The sequence below is a fragment of the Odontesthes bonariensis genome, chromosome 19 (genome assembly GCF_027942865.1).
Source record: "Odontesthes bonariensis isolate fOdoBon6 chromosome 19, fOdoBon6.hap1, whole genome shotgun sequence".
In the NCBI taxonomy this organism is placed as follows: Eukaryota; Metazoa; Chordata; class Actinopteri; order Atheriniformes; family Atherinopsidae; genus Odontesthes; species Odontesthes bonariensis.
Window position 1 is genome coordinate 24898144 of NC_134524.1, and position 27969 is coordinate 24926112.

Below are 27969 nucleotides of genomic sequence, written 5' to 3' on the forward strand. Positions count from 1 at the left end.
ACGCAGTTTTGGTCATGAATCTGCACGGTTTTATGCATCTGATCAATGCAGTTCCACATTTCCATCAGGAAATTAAAGCTACAACCTCTGTCTCTGTAAAGTGCCGTGAGACACCTCACATCCTGCGTTATTAACACTCTCAGAGCAGAGTCATGCAAAAGCCTCCCTTCAGTGGCAGTTCAGTCTGCCAGTCGACCACCAGCCGTGCAGCATGGAGATCACAGCACTCTGCACTATTTTTGGTGAGTTCCAGATGTGTTCAATTTCCCAACAGGTAAGCCGAATCTGTATTGGATTCTGACTTATAAACAGAAGACTTTTAGAAAGTAAAGTCTACTGAAGTAGACTGCGATGTGGGGGGACGTTTGTTTTTGCATCATTCAGAACCGAAAAAGGAAGTATTTTTCTGTATTCGACATAAATTTATTCTTAAACACCTTTCAAGGTTAGTAATTAAAAGACCACTCGTAGTAGTTCTACTAAATAATGCCTGCACACTTACCTGGGACATTTTGTATTGTGTAAATCATCGTATGAAGCCATTAAAAGTGCTGTTACCTCAAAGCCTGTTGGTAGTTGGTTACATTTTTGTCTTTTATTATAATTTTTTAGCACTGACAGCATCCATTTTAGGTTTTTAATGACATATTTTTCATCTTTCTGCTCACACAACACAGATAAAAGAGCCAACGCTCTCAGGGAAAGGAAACCACATGGATCAGTTAAAAGCAGTTTTGTTCAACAACAAAGCAGACGCTTGTCTTTTTAAATGAAAACTCTTTGGCTACACATGTACCTAGAAGGTTTTCTTGGGTATTCTTCATAACTTGCATGATGCAGAGGTACATTTGTTGAGGCGGAAGGTGTCACTTTCGATTTTACAACACAAGCACACAATTAGCAAGGCTAGCGAACATGGTGAAAACACAGTTCTCTTCATTTGTTTCAGGCTCTCTCAGAATGCTTCCCAACAGATCTCAGTTCTTTCTCTATGAGTCAGTTGCACTGAGCTGTGCAGACCAAACAAACTCCTCTGGTTGGAGAGTGAAGAGAAACACATCCACAAACAAAAACGAAGAGTGTTCAATAACTTGGGGGAAAAGAAATGAAACGCACTGCTTCATTCTGGACCTTTACCAAGTAGACAGTGGAGTGTACTGGTGTGAGTCTGGAGCCGGAGCGTGCAGCGACGCCATCAACATTTCTTTGACTGGTGGGTTCAAACAAATACCGAGAACAACCATTAAAATTTTAATAAGTACTGAACGAGTGTCTGTGAAGGAGAAACACATGTGAATCACTTACTAAAACCTCGATAGGTCAAAAATGCATGATAGAGGTGTGGGCCATTTGCCTGTGAATAAAGTTGGGAAATTAAAAGTATAACAAAAATGTTCTTGTGATCTTTCCACCCTGCTATCGCTCAGGTGGTTCCGTGATCCTGGAGAGTCCTGCTCTCCCTTTGTGGGAGGGCGAAGCTGTGACTCTGCGCTGCACGAATAAAGATTCCCCCTCCTCCAACCTCACAGCTGAATTTTATAAAGATGGCCTCCTTATCGGGAGCAGCTCTACAGGAACAATGACCATCTTTGGTGTCTCCACGTCTGATGAAGGCCTTTACAAGTGTAGCATTAGCGGAGCTGGAGAGTCACCAGACAGCTGGCTGTTTGTTCGAGGTGAGTTGAGTATCAGAATGTTAAAAAAAGAAAGAAGATAGTGCTGAATACCAGGAGATGCAGACTGATAAGTTACATGTGTTTGTTTTGTGGGCAGCCAGTTGCAATTTCAGGGCTGTTGTTTTTTGCATTGAAGACAAACTATGATTTCCCCTATTTGCTGTGTTGAAGGTGAGCAACATGAAACACTACGCCCCCATCTCGCACATGTCTTACTTCCTGTGGTTGGCTTTTGCCTCTCACTTGGCTCGGTGTTGCTGCTGTGCTTCCGGAAGAACCTTAAAGGTTAGAGTTTGTTTCTTTTTAGATAAATTAAATAACATTTTATACATATTACACCACAGACACAAAAACTTTTCACAGAACATTTAAAAAAAATACAGCATTTAAAAAAACAAACAAAAAAAACTAGATTTTCCAAAGTTTGGACAACATTTGACAAGATGAAATTCTATTTTAAAAAAGAATAAAGTAAACCAAAAGGACAGTACAACTTCTATACAAGAACCCAAGTCCGTGCCACCAATAGGTTAGATGTCATTGTTTAGTTTCTTGTGCAGACTACTCTCATCAGTCCCCTTAAACTAAGAACACTTATGTCCGTGAGCTGACCACGTACTATAGCATCCATTTTGGAAGTTAAGGGAAATGGCAGAAAGGACCAATCCCTGCTTTTTTTTTCATTTATTCCATTTTTCCACGAAAGAAAGAATTAATCAAAATGTTGTGAGGTAATACTGGGGAAGAAACAAGCCCTTTACCTTACACTTGTATTCCCTAAGAATGTTCTGAGGGTAGCTAACGTTCGTAAGAAAAAGAATAGTCTGAAAAACTGAGATGAAAATTCACTGGCGTCTTTTAAAACTTTGATGTTTTCGTCTTTTTACCTCCATAGGTTTACCCATTTTTTACTATAGTCTCACCGAGCAAGTCCCATTTTTGCTCTCAGAAAAGATGATGGCAACATTTATGTTGGAATGTTCCCAACATGATTGTATCACATTGGACAGAGTTTCCAACTGAACACTCTTGCTGCTAATCTCCACTTTTCTTCCTCTATGTGCAACGTTGGAGTTTCACATTATTAAGTTAGATGGAAGCATCTGTGGATATAAATGGAAGCAAATGGGCAACAACAGTGCTCAGTCACGCTGTGGCATTAAAAACCTTGACTGTCGTTACACTGTAATGATTACAGGGCCCAAATTTTGACCAAAAAAAAAACCTATGACATGAAACCACCAGCAGCAAACCACTTTTCCGACAGATGGTAAAGAGTATGTTGAAACATTAAATGACGCCCATGACCTGCATGCACAGGATTTTATGCAATGCCCTACTGCCACATTGCAATGGATAACAGTACATATGTTCCTAATTAAGTGCTCAGCGTGCATAAATACCAAGTCAGCGATGAATCACCCACTAATCCAATGTTAATCCTGTTCTAAAGTGTATATTTATTTCCATTCAGTTTTTTTTTTATTGTTGTATTTAGCCTAAAATATAGGTATATACCAGCTGGTGGTTTACTGTGAAAAAATATTCCTCTGCAGCAGTGGTGTAGTCTACCTTTTTGAGGTGGGTATACTGTATAGTTGGCCAGTCATAGGCCCGTGGTACCAAACTAGGGGTCGGGACCCCTCGGGACCAATAGTAGCCCCTTAATGCACGCCGTACCTCCAGTGGCGCGCTGTAATAGTCATTGAAAAGTTAAGTACCATAGTACTACAATACTATGACATAACACAGGGCTTTTAATAATGCACTACGACTTGGTCATTGCCATTCTGGTAACAGCACATTTATAATGCTGTCTTAACGTGTTAAGGGACAAACATGTTTGTGGGGTCGCAGCTTTGCACTTACCTGCCCCTTGCATGCTTGAGGAACAGCATAAACTCACTTTGATTGTGTGGACTGTGTGCTGTGTATCTCAGTGGCAATGGGACTCCCTGTGACACTTAATCTTTGTACTCATCCCTCATAGAGCGAGGCCTAACAGAGTGATTGTTTTAAAGCAGCAGATCACCATCACATCTTGAGAGAGCTTGTTATATATATACATACACAAGGGCTGTCAGAATTAATTAATTGTAATATATATATATGTGTATTACATTCGTTTATATATGTAATATACATAAAAAAAATATATATATACACACATCCATTTTAGTTTTCCACCTTCCACTCCTATAGGGGGCGCTGTTGTACGTTAGAGAATCACCGCTTTCAACTAATACAAAGAAGAAGAGTTTCTATGGGACGTTATTGTCGAAACACTGATAGTGAATCCCTGGGAGATTGACTGACTGCCGCAATTTCCGAATGAATACTATTCTGAAGTGTTGTCGTTGTATTGTTAAATTATAACAAGGCTTCCATGAGAAGTGGTAGTTGATGAAACGTGGCTGTGCTATTCTAAAAATTGAAAAACGAATTTTAAGTGGGTACACGGAGCATTTTAGGTAGGTATACGGAAATCCCCCCAAAAAAGAGGTGGGTATACGCCGTATACCTGCGTTCAACGTAGACTACACCACTGCTCTGCAGGTAAAGCCAACTGTGATGTAACCTACACTGATGTCACCATCACACAGGGAGTGCAGCCAAAGAGTGATGCAGGTAAACACAGCTGGAGTCATCATCAGCAGATATAAAGGACATTAAATATCAGTGGCAGCAGAGATTTTGTACAGTTTACACAACAGCGTCAGTGGTAGTACTCCGAGTGTAAGTTTACCTTTGTGAACATCATGTGTCAGACTATCCCTCTTAGGTGTGTAAAATTCCAACCTCTCACAGGTTTTATGCTCGCATCACTGAGTCACCACTAAGGTGGTGAATTAAACAGTTGGTCCACTGGTATGAACTTAAAGCACAACTTTCAGGTGAGCAACCCCCAGTGACTTAAAGCGTAGGAACATGTTGGTGTTACAAATACATTTCGAGCAGTTTTATTATCATTAGTGTTTACTTAAAAAAAAGAAAGAAAAACACATACACCATGACAGTTGTGTACCCATGACAAGGGGGAGCAGCCAAGCTAGGGCAAGTTTAATGAGAAGAAAGATGGCTCCACACAGGAGTTTTGATGTTGAAGAGATAGAAAATGTAATTGCAAAATCACATGACAGACGACAGTCTTGTATTCATGAACCTAACAGACCTAAACCTAACCTTGTACAGAGAAGTTAAATAGTACTGTGAAGAGAGCCGGTGGAGAACTGAGCTGGTGTGCTGCTGAGTTAGCAACATTCGCTAACATTTGCTAATGTTGTCTTGGCAGCACTGTGAGGTTTGCCGTCACATATCTAAGTCTGACAAAGGTAAAGCTGGTCATTTACCACTGGAGTGTTAGACATAACACTAAACCAAAGCTTATGCCCATGGATCAGCTGATGGGCTGTAAGTCATGTTACAGAACAACGCCGCGCCCACAGAGACATTCCATGGAAACACAGGACTGCCACAGAAAAAAATAGAAATAAAACCAAGAGTGGAAATATGAAGATTAATGACAAAATAATAACAATTAGAACAGGTAGACTCTGTTGACACACTGGTGAGGGCCTGGTGGCCGAGTCCTGGGTTATGGGGCATCTGGGTCTACATCAGAAAAACTGTGAACGGTGTGTCTTAAAAGGTTAAAGTCAGCCTTACATGTGGCAGAATAGATATAAGAGAACAAGAGAAAAGAAAAAACGATTCTTGTAGACCTAGACAGTCATGGAATGTCAGCTTCAAAGTTCAGTTCAATTCAATTAAATTCAATTAACTTTTATTTATATAGCGGCAAATACAACAAATGTCATCTCAAGGCACTTAGATATCCATCCATCCATCCATTATCTGCCGCTTGTCCGGGGATCGGGTCGCGGGGGCAGCAGCCTAAGCACAGAAACCCAGGCGTCCCTGTCCCCGGCCACTTCCTATAGCTCTTCTGGGGGGACCCCGAGGCGTTCCCAGGCCAGCCCAGAAACATAGTCTCTCCAACGTGTCCCGGGTCTTCCCCGGGGCCTCCTCCCAGTGGGACGGGCCCGGAACACCTCACCAGGGAGGCGTCCAGGAGGCATCCTAACCAGATGCCCGAGCCACCTCATCTGACTCCTCTCGATGCGGAGGAGCAGCGGTTCTACTCCGAGCCCCTCCCGGATGACCGAGCTTCTCACCCTATCTCTAAGGGAGAGCCCAGACACCCTGCGGAGGAAACTCATTTCGGCCGCTTGTATTCGCGATCTCATTCTTTCGGTCACTACCCACAGCTCGTGGCCATAGGTGAGGGTAGGAACATAGATTGACCGGTACATCTTCTTCACCACGACGGGCCGGTGCAGAGCCCGCATCACTGCAGACGCCGCACCGATCTGCCTGTCAATCTCCTGCTCCCTTCGTCCCTCACTCGTGAACAAGACCCCGAGATACTTCTCCACTTGGGGAACGATCTCATTCCCGACCCGGAGAGGGCATTCCACCACTTAGATAATAAAGTCCAATTCAAGCCAATTGGAATTCAATTAATTGTAATCATAATTATTCATAAAATAATCCAATTCGTTCATAAAGAGCCAATTCAAAAACAATTTCCTAGCCAAGGAAACCAACAGATTGCACTGAAACTTTTTTTTTTTTTTTTTCCGGTCCAATCTCCCATCCTGAGCGTGCCTGAGGCGACTGTGGAGAGAAACGACTCCCTTTTAACAGGAAGAAACCTCTGGGGGCAGCACTGTAACACCATTCAAAGGATATCTGTTGGAACAGGGAAACACGAGTTAATGACCACAATAATATCACATATACATAAAGAGAGTAAAGTGAGGAAAGGTGTGACAGATGAGGCCCCCCAGCAGTCTGGGCCTTTAGCAGCTTAACTATGGGATGTTTCAGGATTACCTGAGCCATCCCTAACTATAAGCTTTATCAAAAAGGAAAGTTTTAAGCCTGGTCTTAAAAGTGGAAAGGGTGTCTGCTTCCCGGACATTTACTGGCAGCTTATTCCACAAGAGAGGTTCCTGTTAACTGAAGGCTCTGCCTCCCATTCTACTTTTAGAAACTCTGGGAACCTCAAGTAAACCTGCAGTTTGAGGACAATAGCGTAGCCAATGGTGCTATGGAGATATGCGAATCATATAATATATGGCTTCGGAAGAAATGTCTTTATGAAAATAATTATCCTTTTTTGTACAGTAGTACTGTATTGATTCAATTCAATTCAATTAATTTTTATTTATATAGCGCCAAATACAACAAATGTCATCTCAAGGCACTTAGATAGTAAGTCCAATTCAAGCCAATTGGAATTCAATTAATTAATAATAATCATAATTCATAAAATAATCCAATTCGTTCATATAGAGCCAATTCAAAAACAATTTCCTAGCTAAGAAAACCAACAGATTGCACTGAAAACTTTTTGTTTTTCGGTCCAATCTCCCGGCCTGAGCGGCGTGCCTGAGGCGACTGTGGAGAGAAACGACTCCCTTTTAACAGGAAGAAACCTCTGGCAGAACCAGACTCAGGAAGGGTGGCCATCCGCCTCGACCAGCTGGGGTTTGAGAAGACAAAAAGGGGGGGAGGGGGGAGGGGGGGAAGGGGGCCGTGGCGGCGGCGGCGGCACTGTAACACCATTCAAAGGATATCTGTTGGAACAGGGAAACACGAGTTAATGACCACAATAATGTCACATATACATAAAGAGAGTAAAGTGAGGAAAGGTGTGACAGATGAGGCCCCCCAGCAGTCTAGGCCTATAGCAGCTTAACTATGGGATGTTTCAGGATTACCTGAGCCATCCCTATTCAAGGTAAACACAAGAAACTTGTGCTAACGAAAAAATAAATAAATAAATAAATAAATAAAGGACCAGACTCAGTGAGTAATTCCCTATACTCCCTATATAGATCCATATATAGAACCATCTTTTACAGCCACAAGCTACCTCAGCCTCTCACCAACTGCACACCAGTCACAGCGGGGTGGGGATGCAAACCCTGGTTCGGGTAGGGGGAGAAATAAAAGAGGTAAGATAAGCGGGAATGGGATTCAAACCCTGGTTCGGGTAGGGGGTAATGAAAGTATAGAAGGTGCCAGAGGTGGAGGCAGGACAAGACACACTAGCAGATTCAGCAGACAAACTCACCTAAACAGTCCTATAATCACTAAAAATACCAGCAAAAACAAAGCCATACAACTCACTCTCACCAACTGCACACCAGTCACAGCGGGGTGGGGATGCAAACCCTGGTTCGGGTAGGGGGAGAAATAAAAGAGGTAAGATAAGCGGGAATGGGATTCAAACCCTGGTTCGGGTAGGGGGTAATGAAAGTATAGAAGGTGCCAGAGGTGGAGGCAGAACAAGACACACTAGCAGACACACTATCAGATTCAACAGACCTAACTATAAGCTTTATAAAAAAGGAAAGCTTTAAGCCTGGTCTTAAAAGTGGAAAGGGTGTCTGCTTCCCGGACATTTACTGGCAGCTTATTCCACAATAGAGGGGCCTGATAACTGAAGGCTCTGCCTCCCATTCTACTTTTAGAAACTCTGGGAACCTCAAGTAAACCTGCAGTTTGGGAACGAAGTGCTCTGTTAGGAAAATATCTTACAATGAGATCTTTAAGATATGATGGAGCTCGGTCATTAAGAGCTTTATATGTAAGGAGAAGAATCTTAAATTCTATTCTGAATTTAACAGGGAGCCAATGAAGAGAAGCTAAAACTGGAGAAATATGATCTCTCCTGTTAGTTCTCATCAGAACTCTGACTGCAGCATTTTGGATCAACTGAAGGCTTTTCAGAGAATATGTGGGACAGCCCAATAATAAAGAATTACAGTAGTCCAATCTTTAAGTAACAAATGCATGGACTAGTTTTTCTGCATCACTCTGAGACAAGATGTTCCTGATTTTAACAATATTACGAAGGTGAAAGAAGGCAGTCCTAGAAACCTGTTTTATATGTTTTATGTGCTGTTGATCGCTGGACCAGTTAGTGGAGTCATGCTTATTGTTCTTCTTTTGCTGTTTTGCTACAGACGGGCCAAAAGTGAGACCTTCTTCTTCTGATATTTGATGTTTCATCGTTCAAATATGGCAACAAGCTAGGTTTTTATTCACCGGTGCAACAATCTGAGGCGATCTTTTTGGAATGCCTGAAAAAGAAATGGGAATCAGACATGTTTCCATTGACCCGTTGAAAAAACAGAAAAACTGGGCGGGTGTTGCCCATAGTTGTAATTCAATAGAAGAAATAGTTGATTTTTTTTACTATTCATTTTTTACTTTTTTCTATCTTGTTCAACCCCAATTATAGCTGCTCCCAACTTTTCTTCACTGGTTGATGAAAGTGCAACGCTCCGACTGATGGTTCAAACGTTTTATTACATGAATTTTCTGTCTTGCAAACGCCCAAGACCACCGCGAACACTGAAATAAAATACACGGTGGCAAATATACATTAGTGAAACCGTCATGTTCCTATCTATGAATTGCTTAACTGAAATGTGTTACATAAAATATTAATGCTCTCAAAAAACATAATTTACACACACACAAACACAAGAATGTTTCTCTCAATTGTCCATACCGTGTGCCCCTCCAACCAGAAGGTTAGGAGTTGCTTGAAGTCTATTTCTTCATATTACACAGTCCTTTGTCTTTTCATATACCGCTTGCACACACCGACTGAGTATGAAACGAAACTCACCTTTTTCTATCAAGTGTATCACGTGACCAAGTGATGACCTAACTGCTGACTTGGTTAAGTGACGTTAATAATTAAACAATTTTCCCAAAGTATGCACATAATAATCAAAAATATACAAAATATTAAATGGATATTACAAGTAAAATAAATAAATTCACGCAAAAAAAAAGCTTATGTTTCAGCATTCGCTACACCAATTCCAAAAAAAGTTGGGATGTAAAATGTTAATAAAAACTGAATGTGCTGATTTGCAAATCTTAGAAACCATCACTTTTTTGCACAATTGAACCTGGAAAACTTGGCTTATCTTAAATTTAATAGCAACAACAAGTCTCACATAAGTTGGGACAGGGTCCTGTTTACCACCCTCTTCTTTTAACAGCAGTCTATAAACAGCTGGGAACTGAGGTCCAGTTACTGGACCTTTGTGCAGGGACATTGTCCCATCTTTATCTGCAGTATGATTCTAGCTGCTCAACAGTTCTAGGTCTTCTTTGTTGTATTTTGGATTTCATAAGGAGCAATGTCTTTAATTGGTGAAACATCTGGCAGGTCAGTCCAGCACCTGGACTCCTTTTCTATAAAGCCATGTTGTTTTAATAGATGCAGTATGTGGTTTTGCATTGTCTTGTTGAAATATGCAAAGGCCTCCCTGAAAAAGACAACATCTGGAGGGAAGAATGTATTGCTCTAAAAGCTTTCAGCATCGATGGTACCTTTCCAGTTTTCTGGATCATGTGCTTTGCAATACAAAGCTTTAATCTGCCTTTGTGGATGGCACGGTGAACTGTGTTCCCGGACAGTGATTTCTGAGCCCATGCAGTGATTTCCATGACAGAATCATGTCTGTTTTTAATGCCGTGCTGCCTGAAAGCCTGAAGATCACGGCCATCCAACATCAGTTTTCCCTTGCACGCAGATTGTCTGAACCTTTTGACATGTTGCTGCCATTAAACTCAAGATAAGCTAATATCTTTCACAAAAGGTGAAAACCTCCCATTTTCAACACTTGTTATCTTTTCTATTATCCATCATGATTAAAATTCCATGTCCAATACAAAACCATGCGGCAATATATCTTTTTTCTTTTCTTTTTTTCTTCATGAAAAAGGTTCTGTTACAGATGAGACGGCTGACCTGGCTGAAAGTCAACAGCACGTATACTCTTCTCTCCTCCACGGTCAGTCTTTCATAACTATTTAAAGATATATTTTCTAATCACACGATCGGGAAATATTTGTCATCCATTATGTTCGGAGCTCCAAGACTTCTCCTTGCTTCTGTTGCAGTTTTCACACAGTGGAACTTGTTAAGTTTAAATTCTTTTAACAGTCATGAGTTGACTTAATGATGTGGTTTTTGGTAACTGTTTCCTGATTTTTTTTTTTTTACTGACCTTTAGGAGACCTTTGTGTCTATGAAACCATCGGGGGGTCTGAAATCACTGGAAACGGTACAACTTTGATTAGCATAAAACTCATGGAAGCAACATAATGATTCAGTTACTGACTAAAGTTATTATTATTATTATTATTTCAGGTCAACGGGAAAATGATTACGTTAATGTCACATCTCTGATTCACCCTAAAAAGCAGAGTGAGTACACGGAATAGAGGGTGATAGATTGATGCAAAGATTGGAGATGAAAACACTAAATGATCACTTTAACAGGGACACATGATGATCCAGATGAGGGGAGCTCCGACTACAAGAATGTAAATCCAGATTCAACAACAGGTATTAAATCTTAGCAGGAGCTTTATCTTCTTCTCTTCAGCCTTTTTATGTACTAATTAGGGCTGGGCGAGTTAACTCGTTATTATTGCGTTAACTCGTTAATTATTTAATGCCGATAAATATTTTATCGGGCATTAACGCAGTTTTTTTATTTTATTTTATTTTATTTTTTGGGGGGGGCTTTTGTGCCTTTAATGGATAGGAAAGTTCAGAGAGACAGGAAGCAGGGAGCAGAGAGAGGGGGAACGACATGCAACACAGGGCTGTCCGATGCGGGACTCGAACCGGGGCCAGCTGCAGCGAGGACTATAGCCTCTGTACATGGGGCGCCTGCTCAACCCACTGATGATCCCCACGGACCATCCCTGTTTTATTATTTATTTTATTATCATAAAAGTCTGTTGCTCACAGGCTTTTATTTTGTAAAAGTCTGTTGCTGTCTGCTGCGGAACCGGAAAAGAAAGTAATCGGTGGATCCACCAAACATGGAGAAGGGTACGGAACTTTTACTCGGCCATTTTTATTTTAAAGTTCTTCCAGACGGCGGAGTCGACAGAACCAAAGCCATCTGTGAACACTGCCAAGTTGTCTTCTCACCGTAGTAGTTCCAGTCTAAAATATCACTTAAAGGCAAAACACACAACTGATAGCAGCAAGTCATTCAGGGAAACAGACAGTGGAGCGAGGCTTCTACATAAAAACTACATAAAGATGCTGATGTTAAAAGTGTGTTTGCACAACAAATGTTATGGCACTTTCATTCACATGGCAGTACATTTAAAATAAAACTAAATGCTAAAAGCTATACACTACTTTTGAATTCATTTTTGGATTTTGCGTACAAATGCGATTAATCGTGATAAATCAGGGAAATCATGTGATTAATTAGATTAAAAAATTTAAATCGTTGCCCAGCCCTAGTACTAATCCATTAAAAAATCACAACATGATTGTTCACCTGCTTTACTTAAGGTCCTAATTAGCCCTGCTATAAAAAGGATCACTTTTAAGCTTATCCTGTATTTTTAAAATATCTATTTTCCATAAAGACAGCACTTAATATGAACATAAACAAAATGTATAGTTCCAAATGATGTAGCCTACAGTGCAATGTCAGATGGCGTCTGATTGTACCGTGTAAAGATGAACCAGTTCAAATCTGGACTGAATTTTAACATTAAAAAGATTCTTAAAAACTATATAGGAACCTTGAATTGAATAAAATGTGCCAGAAACCAACAATGGCCCGATATTACCATTAAGATCCATTTGATACAGATCCTACACGGAGTCAAAGACTTAACACCGTGTCAGCCGGCCTGCTGAATGTCTGGCTTAGATCTAGTGGGGAAAGCAGAACATACACGTGGCAAAGCCTTTTGAGTTTACCTGGTGCGGCCGTTATGGTGAATCCCTGAACACTAACACAGCCAGCAGCAACAACATTAAGACTAAGGTATTTATAGCATCCGCCATCCAGTTGGTTGCTAAAGATTTACTATGTTTACAGTGCGGGTGGCTACTTTTATCAAAGGAAATATCTGGCGAAACAACTATCAAATGCATTTTTTTCCTGTGCTCTGAATTACCAAAAGTACTTATCAGACAAAAACCATCTGAAGGTAGTAAAACTGCCAAAATGAGAGAAAAATGACTGACTTGCAGTCCTTTACAATAGAAAAGGAATACCCGTGTTAAAGAAATCAGAGTGGATCTCATCAAACTGAGTCACACCAAACCCCTGAATCATATTTACTTTCCCCTTGCAGAAAGATATGTATTAAACAGTTTTAGAATGAAGATTTACACACCGTTACATCTTACATTCCAATAAAGAGAGATCCACTGAAGGGATGGATTTATTGGGCGATTAGACTTCATTATCTCAGTGGATTTGGGTGGCATGGCCCGAGGAGGGGGAATAGGATGAGTGGAGTTAGGAGACCTTTGTTGCACAAAAGTCAGCCCGGTGGGAGAATGACAGAACACAGGAACGTTTTTGACAATGCGGATCAAACTTGGCTCAACGGGTAAGCGGGCAAGAGGACCGTTGGACCTGAGCTGCGATGACAGAATTAAGAGTGAAGTGAGTTTCACATCATGGGAAAAACAGAAGTGAGAAAGCAGGATGTTATAGCCCAAACACCAGAGAATGACAGAAACTGCGCGGGAACACATCCTCTTTATCATCTAATGCATGCAATAAGTGTCATGTTGTGATTTCGTTTCAGGTCCATAAAGAAGTCACTCATCTACAAAACAAGGGGAAGCACTGCTGATAACATGAGAAATGGCTCTCATGGTTGGGCTTGCAGACACCAATAAACAAACCTCGAACCGAAAGATAGCCAATACTCACTGACGTGAAAGGACAATCACAAGATACCATGCTGAATGCTCAGTGGAGAGGACCTGATGACAGCTCCTTTTTCTAACTGCTGCTCACACTCAGTGTTCCCTGCAGAGAACTTATATGAACCTATATGCTGACGACACCATTTTGTATTCAGTGGGCCCTTCTCTCCACTCAGCGGCAGCCACACTTCAACTTAGTCTCACCTCTGTTGAACAGCATTTCCATAGTCTCCACCTTCTCCTCAATACCACAAAAACCAAATGTATTATCTTCAACCGGAAATGCACTTCCCCTTCTGCCCCAAAAATCCTCTGTGCTGGCGGCTCTGAGCTGGAGTTTGTGTCCTCTTATAAATACCTTGGCCTCTGGTTGGACTCCTCCTTCTCTTTCACCACCCACATCAAGCACCTACAGTCTAAAGTCAAAGCTCGCCTGAGCTTCCTTTACAGAAACAAGGCCTCATTCACCCGTGCAGCCAAACACAAACTTGTAAAAATGACCATTCTGCCCATCCTCGACTACGGTGACACCATCTATAGAGCAGCTTCCCACTCCACTCTTAGCAAACTGGACCCCCTCCATCACTCCGCCATCCGTTTTGCCACTGGAGCTCCATTCACAACTCACCACTGCGACTTATATAAGTTGGTTGATTGGACATCACTTCACACCAGACGGCTTCACCACTGGTTTATTCTCATCTACAAATCCATTCTTGGCATTACACCTCGCTACCTCTCGTCCCTTCAGCACATTTCCCAGCCTGCCCGTAACTTAAGATCCAATGCCTTCCTCAATTTATCTATTCCCAAAGCCCGGACTGTCTTTGGACGTAGTGCCTTCTGTTTTGCTGCAGCATACGACTGGAAAGCACTTCAACACACCCTGAAACTGTCTGTCCTCACCCCAATCTCTGTCTTCAAAACAAACCTGCTCCAAGCCACAGTTGATTCCTGCACTTGTTAATATGCCCTCCTGCCATACTGTTTACTGTTTGTCTGTATTTTGTTTTGTACTGTATTTATTTATTTTATTATTTTTATTGATTTCTTTTGTTGTGTATTTTATATAACCCTATTCTTTTAACTGTTAGCTCCTCCTCCCCCTTCCCTTTATCGAGCCTCTGCTCGTTTAGGCTGCTATTGAAAATAAGAATTTTTGTTCTTAATTGCTTGCCTGGTTAAAAAAAAACAAAAAAAAACAAACTTGATGTGGTCTTTACTGCTTTGCAAAGCAGAGTCCTGACAGAGCAGTAACAGCAACACAGTCTGGACTGATCAGACTTCATGACAGAAACAATAAGAGATGGAAAGCTGATGTCTTTGGTGTTTGATGTTTTCTTTATGGCATTTTTTTAAATGTATGTGATAGAATGTTGAGTTTCACAAGTGATTTTTTTTTAATGCATGTATGTATTGATGCATAGTTTGGTATGGTTATATCTTTCTTCCCATATTAAATGATACATTTTATTTATATCCTGTTGTTAATCATGAGCATTAGCATCAACTTAACAAGTGTGGTGGACTTGGCAAAGACTAAGGAACTGCTGGTGGACCTGAGGAGGACCAGGGCTCCAGTGACCCCTGTCTCTATCTGCGGGGTCAACACCGGTGGACCCGGTGGAGGAATATAAGTACCTAGGGGTGTACTTGGACAATAAACTGGACTGGACTAAAAATACTGACGCCCTCTACAGGAAGGGCCAGTTGACCCCACAAATTTGGGTCATTTTTCATTTTTGTGACTCGTTATATTTAATCTTGTAATTTGTGCACTGGAGCGCTGTGGCGAAAGAATTTCCCGCAAGGGATGGATAAAATATATTCAATTCAATCAAGGGTCACAGACATACCCAGTGGGGGTGCGGTTTACTTGTCAGAGTTGGTTTTAAACACATTTGATGTAGTGTCTACGGCCATTGTTGGTGAATGGTGAAAAACAAACTGGAAGTTAGAGAGCCACCAGCAGGCTGACATGAGGTCTGAGATAAATGTGTCATGGCCTGAATGGATGCGTATTCATTCATGTGTCTGTCACTGACAGTGGTGCACATTACCATCTAGTGGCTAAAATGGGTATTACATAAACAACCACCTTTTATTTTATTTTTATGAGCCTGACGTTTTTTCTCTCCCTAAAACGTGATTTATATTTTTATATAAAAATTGGCACCTGTCACAGAAAAAAACATCATGGGTCAGTTTTGCTCTTGGACCATCAGTGTCTGCTCCAAGTTGGTGGGATCATTCTGTGGAACAGATGCTCTGAGAGCGCTATCAGACTGGCTATTAGAATTACTCTGTTCTTCAGTGTTTCTACTACATAAGAAGTATCAAAATTCACCGTCTAGGAGGCATCTGAGGGTGATTGAATGTAGGAAAAACAAGTAAAGAAAAAAATATTTTACTTCCCATTACGCCTAAAGACTGCTTTAGGGTGACTCCGACCCCCTAATTATATTTGTTTGATCCTAATACTACTGTTAGAGCCATTTGTTCATGTGTGCATTTGTGTTTATTGTAGTACCTGAAGGCCACAGTAGGCGGCGCTCTGTACTGTGGGGTGCATGAAGTGTTAAATAGAGCTTCAGGTAATTAGTCGGCAGGTGTGCTGGAAGCGCGCAGTTTTTGACCGCCTCCGCCGCTGTTGTTTGGTTATTTTGTTGTGGCAAACATGTGAGCCTTTTGGTTTGATTTTGCATTCAAGTTATAGTTAATACAAGTGTGTGTGTGTGTGTGTGTGTGTGTATAGTTCGGCAAAGGTTGCTTGTTTGGTAAAAGCGCAAGACAATGAATAAATGGTGGAGACTGCATACGACACTCATGTTTTTCATTCATTCATTTGGACCCGGAAGACGACGCGTCAACTAGTAGTAGATGCGTCTCCAGCTCGGAAGCAGACCACGAAGAGGAGAACAAGAGAAAGCTCTATACTTACTGACACGCCTGTGAAACAACTAGGCCGTAAGGTGAACCTCGAAAACTCCTTCAGAACACCAGGCTTGTTCCACGCTCTCCGAACCAAACACGCTTCAGCTCATAAAAAGAATGAGTTATGTTGAGGTTTAAAAAAAAGTTTCGCCGCTCGGAACACAGTACTTTTTTAGTTCGCAACGTTTAAAGGAATAACTAGTGGCTGGCAAGGCGTATGTACATATTCGGCAGGCGTAATAATAGTTTGGCTCACGAGAGGTGCCACGGTTGAGACGTCATCAGAATGGATGAATCGGATAGCTGGTACCTTGGTAATGTCCATTATGCGTGTTCTGTTGCCCGTCCCTGTGAAAAAGTACAAGCTGCATGGCAAATCTTTCTGCAGACTCACAGCAATGACTGCTACATCAGTGTCAGGGCTCTTAATAATGACAGTCTTATGTTCCTGTGCAGCATGTTGTACGTGCAAAAACACCAGTGTCACATTCTTCGTGGTCACACTGCAGATCTTCCACAGCATGAACAGACTGCACACCTTCCAGTACAGTCACACAGTGACATTGTTGTTGATGTGCTATGTACAAGCTGAGGTTTCTTCCCACTGCTGTAAGATCAGCATGTGGCCACGCATCGTATAAGAACTCAGCAAGTGCTTCTTTATTTGTTCCTTCTGATTCCTTCCATTCCACCTTGTGCAGGTGAAATTCTGTGTTTCCTCATGCTTAACAGAAGATATGTGCGTGTAACAAATCTTTCGGTCGAAATTTTGTCTTCTTCGGTACTGCTGGATGATCGCACTGCTACTGCGGTGCTGTTTATTTTTACCAGCTCAGCTGACATACCAGCTATCCGATTCGTCCATTCTGATGACGTCTCAACCGTGGCACCTCTCGTGAGCCAAACTATTATTACGCCTGCCGAATATGTACATACGCCTTGCCAGGCACTAGTTATTCCTTTAAATGTTGCGAACTAAAAAAGTACTGTGTTCTGAGCGGCGAAACTTTTTTTTAAACCTCAACATAACTCAATCTTTTTATGAGCTGAAGCGTGTTTGGTACGGAGAGCGTGGAACAAGCCTGGTGTTCTGAAGGAGTTTTCGAGGTTCACCTTACGGCCTACAGGCAGGTTGTCATTTTTCCAGTTTGTTGTCGTAAATCGGCAACGTGATTGGTCTAGCGCGGTCACGTGGTGTCTTGTGACGTCAAAATCGTCATTCAGCCCTGAGGATTTCTTCAGAAAACGTCTCGGTTTAAAAAAAGTACAGGATTCTGTGACGCGTAACTTTTTTTATAAGTGCAAAATAACTTGGTCATTTTTATCAGCTAACGGGCATGTAGTTCGGAGAGCACGGAGCGAGCCCAAACGAAAACAGGGTTCACCTTACGGCCTATTACCATCATTAAAATTGCACTAATGAAGCTGCACTGTTGTTGCTCTGTATATTGGATACTGTGTATTGTTGTACACACCTTGTACATTTTATATTCATATATTCATATATTTTTATTCTTTATTTTTTATTATTATATCCTATGTTACATGTTTGTACCTTACGCCACAGCAAATTCCTAGTTAGTGAACACTGTTCAGCCCAGATGGTTTGTGGCCTGCTGTCTCTTGCAGTCTAATTTCTTTTAGTAACTTTGGTTTCCTTTGAGCCAAAGTTTGTATCAGGTACCATAACAGGGACGAACAGTTTTTCTATTGGTTTGGGATGAAAAAAGCTATTTAAAGGGGAACTCCGGGGCATTTGAAGTGCAAATCTGCGCTCCCTGTGTGGAGATAGCGCTGTTTGCGCAGCCTGTAATGCTAGCCAAATACGTGGTGGCTAAGGGGCAAATTCTAAACCTTCCACGTAAAACAACAACTTGCACACTGCAGAAACGTCACACCACTTTATAAACCATCCGACAATAAAGTCACAAGCCTTACCATCAAAACCATATGCATGGTTCTCACATTACTGGCATGGGGACGTTACAAAACAACTTTATAAACAGCATGTAACTCACCGGCTGGTTGTAGGCTCGCGCAAGTGAAAGCCCAAAAGAGTCAATGGACGATACTCCCATATACAAAACAATTATCTTCTCTAGAAAAACTGCGTTCAAGTAATTAAAACATTACAACAATATTACTGGGCATGTATTGTTGTAATGTTTTAAATACTTGAACGCAGTTTTTTTCTAGAGAATATAATTGTTTTGTATATGGGATTATCGTCCATTGACTCTTTTGGGCTTTCACATGCGCGAGCATACCGACAACCGGTAAGTGACATGCTGTTTATAAAGTTGTTTTGTAACGTCCCCATGCCAGTAATGTGAGAACCATGCATATGGTTTTGATGGTAAGGCTTGTGACTTTATTGTCGGATGGTTTATAAAGTGGTGTGATGTTTCTGCAGTGTGCAAGTTGTTGTTTTACGTGGAAGGTTTAGCACTTGCCCCTTAGCCACCACGTATTTGGCTAGCATGACAGGCAGCGCAAACAGCGCAATCGCCGCACAGGGAGCGCCGATTTGCACCAGCCTGTGTCCTACTGTCAGTATTTGACAACCTCTAGCAATGGGATTGCGCTTCAAATGCCCCGGAGTTCCCCTTTAAACACTTTTTGAGATTTGATTATATTACAAATTTTTACCAAGATTTTGAAAACTGTTTAAGGACTTGACTTGGAAAAAATGGCGGTGTGTGATTCCAGGAGGTGAAGCGTAAAGTTTTTTTTATGTCAACGGTGAAGTTCAGATTATTCCAAAGAGGTGGGTGATGGAGAAGGAGTCGCTGTGGACTTGGAAATGACTAAAGATTCCCACCAGGCTGAAGGAGTTGATGTTATGGAAATGTTTAGAAAACACTGATGCTGCCTCAAATTTTGACTGATGAAAGGGAAGGTCTGATAATTTCATGTTTTTCCATCCTTCTTGTTCTGCATCGAGCCAAATTGAAGCAGAAGTCGAATGATTGAGCTGAGAGAGTCAAATTGATTTGCCAGGTGGCGGAATTCAAAGTTTGGTGCTTCTGATCCACCTAGAAAATTAGCTTTTTGGAATGTGGAAAGTTTTATGTGGCCGGTCTCATTTTTCCAACTCTTTCAGCCTGGAGGACATATTGATACCTATAAATTTAATAATACATGCTTGAAGGTGAGAAGGCAATACCAGGGCTGACACATCCCTATCATTCATGCAAAGGGGCCAGACAATAGATTATGACCAGTTTATTGAGTAGTTAAAAAATTCTAAAGGTTTAGGATCTTAAACTATTCTTGAAATGATGCATTGTGGGTTCTGAAGAATGAGTAACACCTTATCTGCATAAAGAATTATTGTTTGTTCAGCAGTGGCTGTTTGAAGAAAATACTATTTTATCTTATGGCGGCTGCTAATGCCTTGATGAATAAGGAAAACAGGCATGAGAAAAGAGGACAAAAAAAATTATAAAATAAATACATTATAAAATATAAATGACATATTTATATATACAGTATATATATATATATAATGTTTCTTTATATCTCCTTCTCAACTGCTCTGACCAATCAGCCTGTCATAGTCGGCCTGTGGACAGAAAACAGTTTTTGTGTGCGTCTCTTTGAAGGACTAACAGGCCGCTTCTTCCCCACTGCAGTCACCTTACTGAACCACTGAAAAACACTGGAAGTGTTGATTTTTTTTTTTTTTTTTTAAATCATTTTTTGTCAGGGATGACATCTGTTAACAACCGATGTGTCGCTCAGCCAGCAGGTTCTTCCACACACTGCAAAGGGGGGAAAAAAGAAGAAATATTTAACAGTCCTAAAATAATAATGACATGAGATAAATACATCAAATAAAAAAATTTGAGCCTTTTGACACACTTCTTATTTTCGACACTTTAACGCCATGTATAAGTATCCTCCGACTCCAACTCCGGCGATCAGCAAGACACAGAAAACCACGAGTGGAATGAGTCCGTTCCAACGGGATAAGGAATCTAACAAGACGACAAAGAATAAAACAAAATAATTAGGTCTGCTGTAAGTGGAATATTACAGTCCCACAACTTTAATGGGATTCAAGGGCAAGTGTGACAAAAATACAGGCACTGGCACAAACTTCCAAAGCAGGGTATCAGTGGTTTGACTGGGTTACATACAGTATGTGGGAGAGAGAGCTTACATCAGCAGTACGTTGCAATTCCTGTAACCGAGGCCACTGTCAGTAAGATACAATTACACTGCACTTTATTTCTATCTTATGTTAACATTGGGTGAAAACAGAACAGCAATGACAATAAAAAAGGGTTGACGGTAATGTTCTAACAACTTGGGCTATGTTTCCTCACCGTTAACATCCGTCCCTTCTGCTGGATCAGGAGTTTGGAGATTGTCAGAACGGAGTGGCGTCTCCGTCGTCCCACTTTTAGCTGAGTTAGGGTCCGGGATAACAGAGCGTTTTAATCATTTAACCCAGTCAGAGGGGGCACTCATTATACAGACCACAAGCAGCAATCAGTTGAACTCACCGACGGTTAGATGAACAATCGAAGACCGTGTTCTGCCCTTCAACTTTGGGATGAAACATTTGTATCGGCCTTCATCTGCGGCCGTCACGTTTGTTATTTTCAGCGCTACGTTGCCTTGCGTCATGCCATCTGCGGACAGCGTCGTCCTCCCGATGTACGAGGGGATCTTCATGTCCAGGACTTCGCGATTGTGCCTGTAAAGGTGTACGTAGACAACTCTGCCCGGCCGATCGTTGGGGTCGGGCCTCAGGTCGGGCTTTGACCACTCCACCGTCAGGTCCACCGTGTTAAACGTAGGCTCCACATGACACGGAAGGATGACATCATCTCCAGGAGAAGCCACAACTGGCCGAAGCGGTCCAATCACCTGATACTGACCTGAGAAAGAAAGAAAGAAAGCAGGAACTGTTAATATTGATAAGACAAGCTATACATGCAAACTCAAGCAATAATGGCATTAAAAAGATTCTAAATAAATGACAGCTTTAAAATAGGCAAATCGTTTTTGACACATTTGAACCCATTTAGGGATGGAGCAAACGATTACAGAGCTAGAGTTTCCAGCCCAGTAGCATGGCGAGATGAGGGATGCAATGTGTGTGGATGTGATTCCTTCTTCGAACAAACAACTTTATTCTCATCAAAAATGGATCCAGCCCAGGATCATTTCACATAAAAACTCACTCTGTTTGAAGTATATTTATTTAAAGTGCTTAACAAATTTAGAGCGCATTTAGGCCCAGTACAACGAGCTTCGGCGAGGAAAGTGTTAAAAAGGCCTCCGATGACACAGCAGTGAGGTTTAACTGATCTGCAGCTTTTTCTTTTGCCCCATCAGGTCAAGCCTTGCACAAGTTCTGGAAAACGATTAAAGGGACACTCCACCCATTTGCATTAGGCTTTGCATTGTTAGAAACCCAGTCATACTTTTGAATGGTCATGCAACACTCTCATTTCCCCCTGAAACGGGAGAAATCCGTATTCACCTCTTTACACTTCCTCATACAATGACGCAAAATGACGATTTTTACGTCATTGTAGGAGGAAGTGTAAGAGGGGTGGATTTCTGTTGAGACTACAAGCCTAGTTCCCACCCTTCAACACCGCCCATAGGGGGTTGGACCTAATGCGCTAACAGACCTATCACAGATCAGTGCCAGTGCTTTAGACTGGCAGAGAGCTGCAGCTAACATATATATATATCTATATAGATTTCTTTCTGTAAAGTAAGTTTGTTTTCTTTGTTACTATGTCAAGGAGTACTCTTGCTAACACGCTAACGTGGCATGTTCATTGCACAAATAGCTTGCAGTTATGCAAGCTACTGTGGCACGCTAGGCTCAAATGCCATCACTCACTTTGTGATCAATGTTTTGTCTAGACAATTTCATCTAACAGCCTACCGGCACTTTCTTGAGTGGGTCCTGCAAGGAGAGAGATTGGGCAGAGGGCGTCGTGTCGTGCAGGCTATCCGCCAGAACTACCCAGCTCCAGACGGCCAGTACTGCGGGCACCTCAGGAGGAGCTATAGTTTCCTTGTTTTATATTCATTCAACAGTTGTATTGTTTGTATAGTTATTTAATTAAATGGTTAAAATGTACGTTGTTGTGGTTCTTTCTTAGTAATGTTGCTCCAAGTGTATTCGAGTTATTGAACGACCAACATTTCAGAACTGGAACTACCTAGCTACTGTTACCTCAGATGACAAAACGACAGAATTGTGATCATAGCCTACCTATAATTACTATAAATTATGAAGCATTACAAGTATACATTGCATTATAAGTTTGTTGCAAATCAGTTACCTCCTTCCAAGTTTATGATGCTATTCTAAACTTTGTTGAAGGCAGACAGGAGAGAAGGAGTGACATTTTGTTTTTTAATTCACAAAATAAGAATTGTCATGAACATAAAGACACACAAACAACATTATCCACACTATAAAAAAAAGAGGTATTCACCCTGTGATTGAGTATACAGTAAGGTGCTCGATGGAAGTGCAAACAGGTAAGGCAGTGACATGATTTCCAGGTAGCGTAGAGTCGGGTGGCGCTAGTACACTCTCGGGGGAGTGGCCTGCGGATCTTGAGCATTGCAATGCATTATGGGGATTGTTGTCTTTAATCCACAAGCACAAAAAAGTCATTTTCTGCCTTTTCTCGGTCAAGAAGGCACCAAATTAGAAATTTATGCTACTATTCTACTACATATATGGCCCACTTTCAATACATATTCATGTCTCCACTGGTGGAATGTTCCTTTAAGCCCGAAAAGCTTAATCAGCAATGAGTAGCAGAAACAGATGCCCAGACTTGTTTTTCCTCCATCTCACACAGACAACATAAGAGTCTTTACAACATGTTATTGCTAACTGCCCGATTAAGCAGAAACTGGATGGAATATTTTGTTCCAATTATTTATGAAGCAAAGGTCTTTGTTCCTGGTGGTGACCATTTGCTGCTTCTGTGGACAAATCAGTAGAAAAGAACCTTTCCAACCTTTTATACATGAAAAAAAATAATCAAATAATTTAGCATATTGTTATCTGAAAAATTTCTTTGTAGAAGTATTTTCAGTGTCTACAGTTTGAATGTTAAATGTTCTCTCCGGGTACTCCGGCTTCCTCCCACCCCCCGAAAAATACGTATGTTAGGTCAATTGGTGACGCGAAATTGTAGGTGTAGGCGTGAGTGTGAGCGCCCCAGCCACTGGGGAGCACGAGCCAGTGCATTTCTACTGCCGGTGTTATGCCGAAAAGTGCATGCCTGCCGAGAAATGCATCCCCATTCGCAGGCAGGGGATGCATATTTCGAGAGACCTTTGCCGAAAAATGCATCCCCTGCTGGTCCCCTGCTTTAAAGAGAGTCTGGAATGGAATGATATAACTACATTAGAATTTGTTTACCTGATTAGGTAACAGATGCAGATGCGAATTTCAACAAGTCCAAAATTGTCTCTAAAATTAAATTAAAATAGTCAAATTTCATAGTTCTTGGTTCATTTTTGGATTATTTTATCTGGGCTACACGGAGTAAAGATTGATATTCATAGAACCAAACCACGTCTGGTTTGTTCATGAACTCATTGTTGAGTTTTCACACCCCGTTATGTTTTCAGAAAAAACTTTAGTTTTTTATACGGAAGAAGTAATCAGTTTGTATACTACATTCTTAATGAAGGCTTTCACTTTTTTAATAACTCACTTAGATTTCAACATTTTGGCACCAAAACACTTCTGGTGCTTTTATTGATTTTATTTTATTTGATTGATTTTCACACATTCATTCAAATATAAAAAAAAAAATACACCGTAAAACACAACAAATTTAAAAAAAGGAATGTGTGCTGGAGATGTCAGAAACCCTTGTGGGCATATAAGGAAACCTCATGTGGTCATTAAAACCCAATGATAACAATTGTAATAGAAAATATTTACAGGTTAAAACTCAACTTCATGAAAAATATAAAACAATAATTAAATACAACTCAATTACTTGAAAATAAGTATCTAACAATAGATAATCTGTTTGCACTGAAAACTTCTCGAGAAACGTTATTTCATTGCACTGTGTACTGTGTATATGGCTGGAATGACAATAAACCCTCTTGAATCTTGAATAAAGACAAATGACAGATCAAGACTCACAATGTTAAATTGAGGGTGTTATTCAGGAAAGCAGTAGCCTAGCAAGCCAGACCCGTACAGCAAAAAGCTGTACCACAGCCATTATAACGAACAGCCTTGCCACTCTCTATTAAGCCCCATTGTACTGGCTTTTTGGCTGCAGTTCCACCAGAATTCCACTGGGGGCGTCGGTGGAGACCAGAATGAATGGGGCCCAATGGAGCCAGATGCTACAAATGGTCAGTTTCACATAAGTCTCCTCAAGAGCACTCAGATTTGAATGTAGTTTCTGAGAGCTCAACATGGGTTTCAAGTCAAAAATCTACTGAACGAGTACATATATCCCTTTGATTTCTTACAGGTTGGCTTCTTGTTGTCCACAACGCGCTAGCATTGTGCTAATGACAGCTGGTCGACCAGCTATGTATGACGTCATATACACTTCAAATCCTTTTTTTCAGCAAATGAGTGGCTCTAAAAATCTAAAACTCAGCCATGGGTATTTTCTAAACACCCTCTTTCGAAAACAACATTCGAATTACTAGAGAAAAAATTATATCTTGAGATAAGGGCACGATAGGGCGTATAGCTCCATAGGACTCCATTCATTCTGGTCTCCAAAATAGAGCGCCCCACGTGGAAAGAGGGTGGAACTGCAACCAAAATCGCCTCGTTGGAAACCGGAAATGCACCGTCTGTCCTATTATAGAATCTGTGGCTGTACAGGGGTCTAGTGACGCTGGATAGTAGTGTGGGCGGGATAAACGGCTGTCTGTCAAGTTCAACGCCACGCAATAGGATGGCGCAACAACCAATCCTAGTCAACGCGACGGAATGGTTTGTAGTCTATGGCCTGAAAAGCTGATTTCTCTTAAGCTCTAAACTCTGTAAATATATAACTTTAGCAACATTTGAAACATTTTCAGGCGAGAAAGTAGTCGTTTAGACCCCCAAGGTGTTGAAAATCTGACAAAATACCGGCTATTTACAATTTTGTTCCCACGAATTCAGCGCTACTAAAGCTAGCCGCAGTGAGCAACGCACTTCCGGTTTTGCCGTTTTGACTGCTCTCGTCCCGTTAACGGAATTTGACCGTTCAAATGCCTTACCGGAGAGTTTTGTCAGCTCTCAGAGCTGACGAATTTGCGGCCGCTTGGGGCGTCTAGATTTCTAGGCTAGGAAAGCAGAAAAATAAGAATAAAAGCTAAATTATAATATAATTAACTGCCATCATTTAAGCTATTTATCCACTGAGCACAGTTTTTCTTGTCGTTGCTGTCTTTATACAGGTAACTACATAATTATTACTCTTTATTTTCTGTGCTGCCCCCTGTTTGTACGAGGAGGAACAAGTATCGATACGATGATGTCATTATGAAGCCATTTTGAAACAGCTGCTGTAGTATAACAGTTACAGGGAGATTGCGCTTTTGAACAGCCATAGTTTCGATGGTTAATTGGTTGCACTGAAATATCCTAAAGTCGAGAGAGACTTTCTTGGAGAAAAGCCGGAAAATACTCTACAATTTCTCAAAAAATATACTTTTTTTTTTTTATAATTGCTTTTACAGCTTAACTTTGACAACTATGATGGAATCATAGGATTCATGAATGTTGCAAACAACCACTGGAAATTCCTGGTAAGAACCTTAATGAACATATTACAAAATGTATACTGAAACTGAATTAAAGTAATGATATGACATTCTAATGTGTAAGTGTAATTTCTCCTTGTAGTATCTGAACAAGTTGAACCAAAACGTGTTTGTCATGGATCCCTTGGGTAAAGCTGAGGACAAAGAGTCAGACGTTGCTGCAAAATGGTTTTGGTAGGTTCCGCCAATAATAATGTATAAATGTATAAATGCATCTTCATCAATTTTGTATTTCTTATTTAACATTAAGAATTTGGTAATTATCTGTGTAGACCACTTTTTTTGAATACTTTCTTATGATATATTATATTTTATTTTTTTAGGTATGCTCTCATTGAACTATAAATGCAATCAGGATAAAATATGTTTTGAATCTATCAACCATTACTACAGCCAGTTCTTCAGAATGCGGCAGAACCGCTATCAGAAGACTGATTGGGTAAATGTGAAGTGGCAGGGAGCCAGAATCAACCACATCATTCAAAAAGATGGTTGCAACTGTGGTGTTTTCGTCATGAAAGTAAGGTCTTCATCCCCAGATCTGTTCTTTGAATATGAAAACAATTGTTTGTTTTAGCTTGTTTGTTGTAGAAACATAACTGTTATGGGGTTGTGCTTAGTGCAGAACACAGACAAGGAAAATGGATGACGTTGAACTTATGAAATAATTCATTGTTAGAACAAATACGGGCAGTGAAGTGGAAATGGCTGGCAGAGGCTGTAGTGGGGGGGACACCAAAATTGTGTCTAGGCAAGCAGGGGTACTTGAGTGGCAGATGTCGGGCTCGACCTCGGAGCATCAAAACGATAGAATGAGCAAGGCAGAACATGACCTTTGAGAAACTATCAAACTGATTTAAGCCTGAGGGTTTACCACTAAGGCTGAAACCACAATTTGACGATGAGTGCACCGAGAGTCAGGGTTGGTAAACTGAGCATGACGATTGATAGGAACCCACTCACACAAAACAGGGACAGGACACACAAGGAAGTTAAAAGGGAAACATGGAAGGACACATGGAAGAGGCAGAAACGACATCATAATGCAGACATCCTTAATTTTGTCACCTGAAAGTGTCTACTTTGTATTTCGATGATAAAACAGATGGCCACAGACGTGGTGGAGGCTTTTCCTGTTGTCCCCCAGGAAATAGAAATAGCCACATCACGAAAGGACTTAAAAGACTTGAGGATCACCATGGCAAAAACAATACTGCAGTGCTCTGGTTTGTTGAATGAAGGATGATAACAACAACTTGTACCGTAGAGTAACTCCCTAAAAGAAACAGTTATATTAATATTAGTCTTAGTAATAATCCATTTAATTTGATTTGTTACACTATCCACCAATATGAAGGGAGCAGGATCAATGACATGTGATAGGGAGTTGGCTTGGCATCTATGTCTTGTGCAGTCAGTGGTATCTACTTCTGTGGATATCATTTTACTTGGCTAGACATGTATATTTGTGTTGATATCCATTATTGACCCCACCTTTAATCTACAGTGAACGTATAATTTGTAAAATCCCTATATTTTAGTCTTCAGTGAAACAGACCATTGCTCCAGTTGTGCCAGGGAGAATCCCACTGAACAGAAAGGAAACACAAAATGGATAATTTATCAATTTAATATTAAGTTCAGTTAGACTTTTTAAGATGCAGATTAGCACTGTAAAATTGCCCCTGCAATGGGTACAGTTTTGATAAAACGTATGATATCACATATACAATTAGCAGTTTGCTGGAAAGCCTGATCCAATGATGT

General features: G+C 40.9%; 1 protein-coding gene across 1 annotated transcript; it reads left to right on the plus strand.

The window, feature by feature from the left end:
* Window positions 1-211: 211 nt before the first annotated feature.
* LOC142369305 (uncharacterized) lies at window positions 212-15072 on the plus strand. The gene is made up of 9 exons (XM_075451642.1): window positions 212-242; window positions 950-1213; window positions 1428-1676; window positions 1848-1961; window positions 10496-10564; window positions 10787-10837; window positions 10924-10980; window positions 11056-11121; window positions 13353-15072. The coding sequence occupies exons 1-9, from the start codon at window positions 212-214 to the stop codon at window positions 13358-13360; spliced, it is 909 nt and encodes a 302-aa protein (XP_075307757.1). The 3' UTR covers window positions 13361-15072.
* Window positions 15073-27969: the final 12897 nt, after the last annotated feature.

Bases quoted from the DNA above. Each gene is read 5' to 3' on its own strand.
- LOC142369305 (XM_075451642.1), top strand. From the start codon at position 212: ATGGAGATCACAGCACTCTGCACTATTTTTG. The intron at 1,962-10,495 runs GTTAGAGTTTGT...TTCATGAAAAAG, and splicing joins CTTCCGGAAGAACCTTAAAG to GTTCTGTTACAGATGAGACG. The intron at 10,565-10,786 runs GTCAGTCTTTCA...ACTGACCTTTAG, and splicing joins ATACTCTTCTCTCCTCCACG to GAGACCTTTGTGTCTATGAA.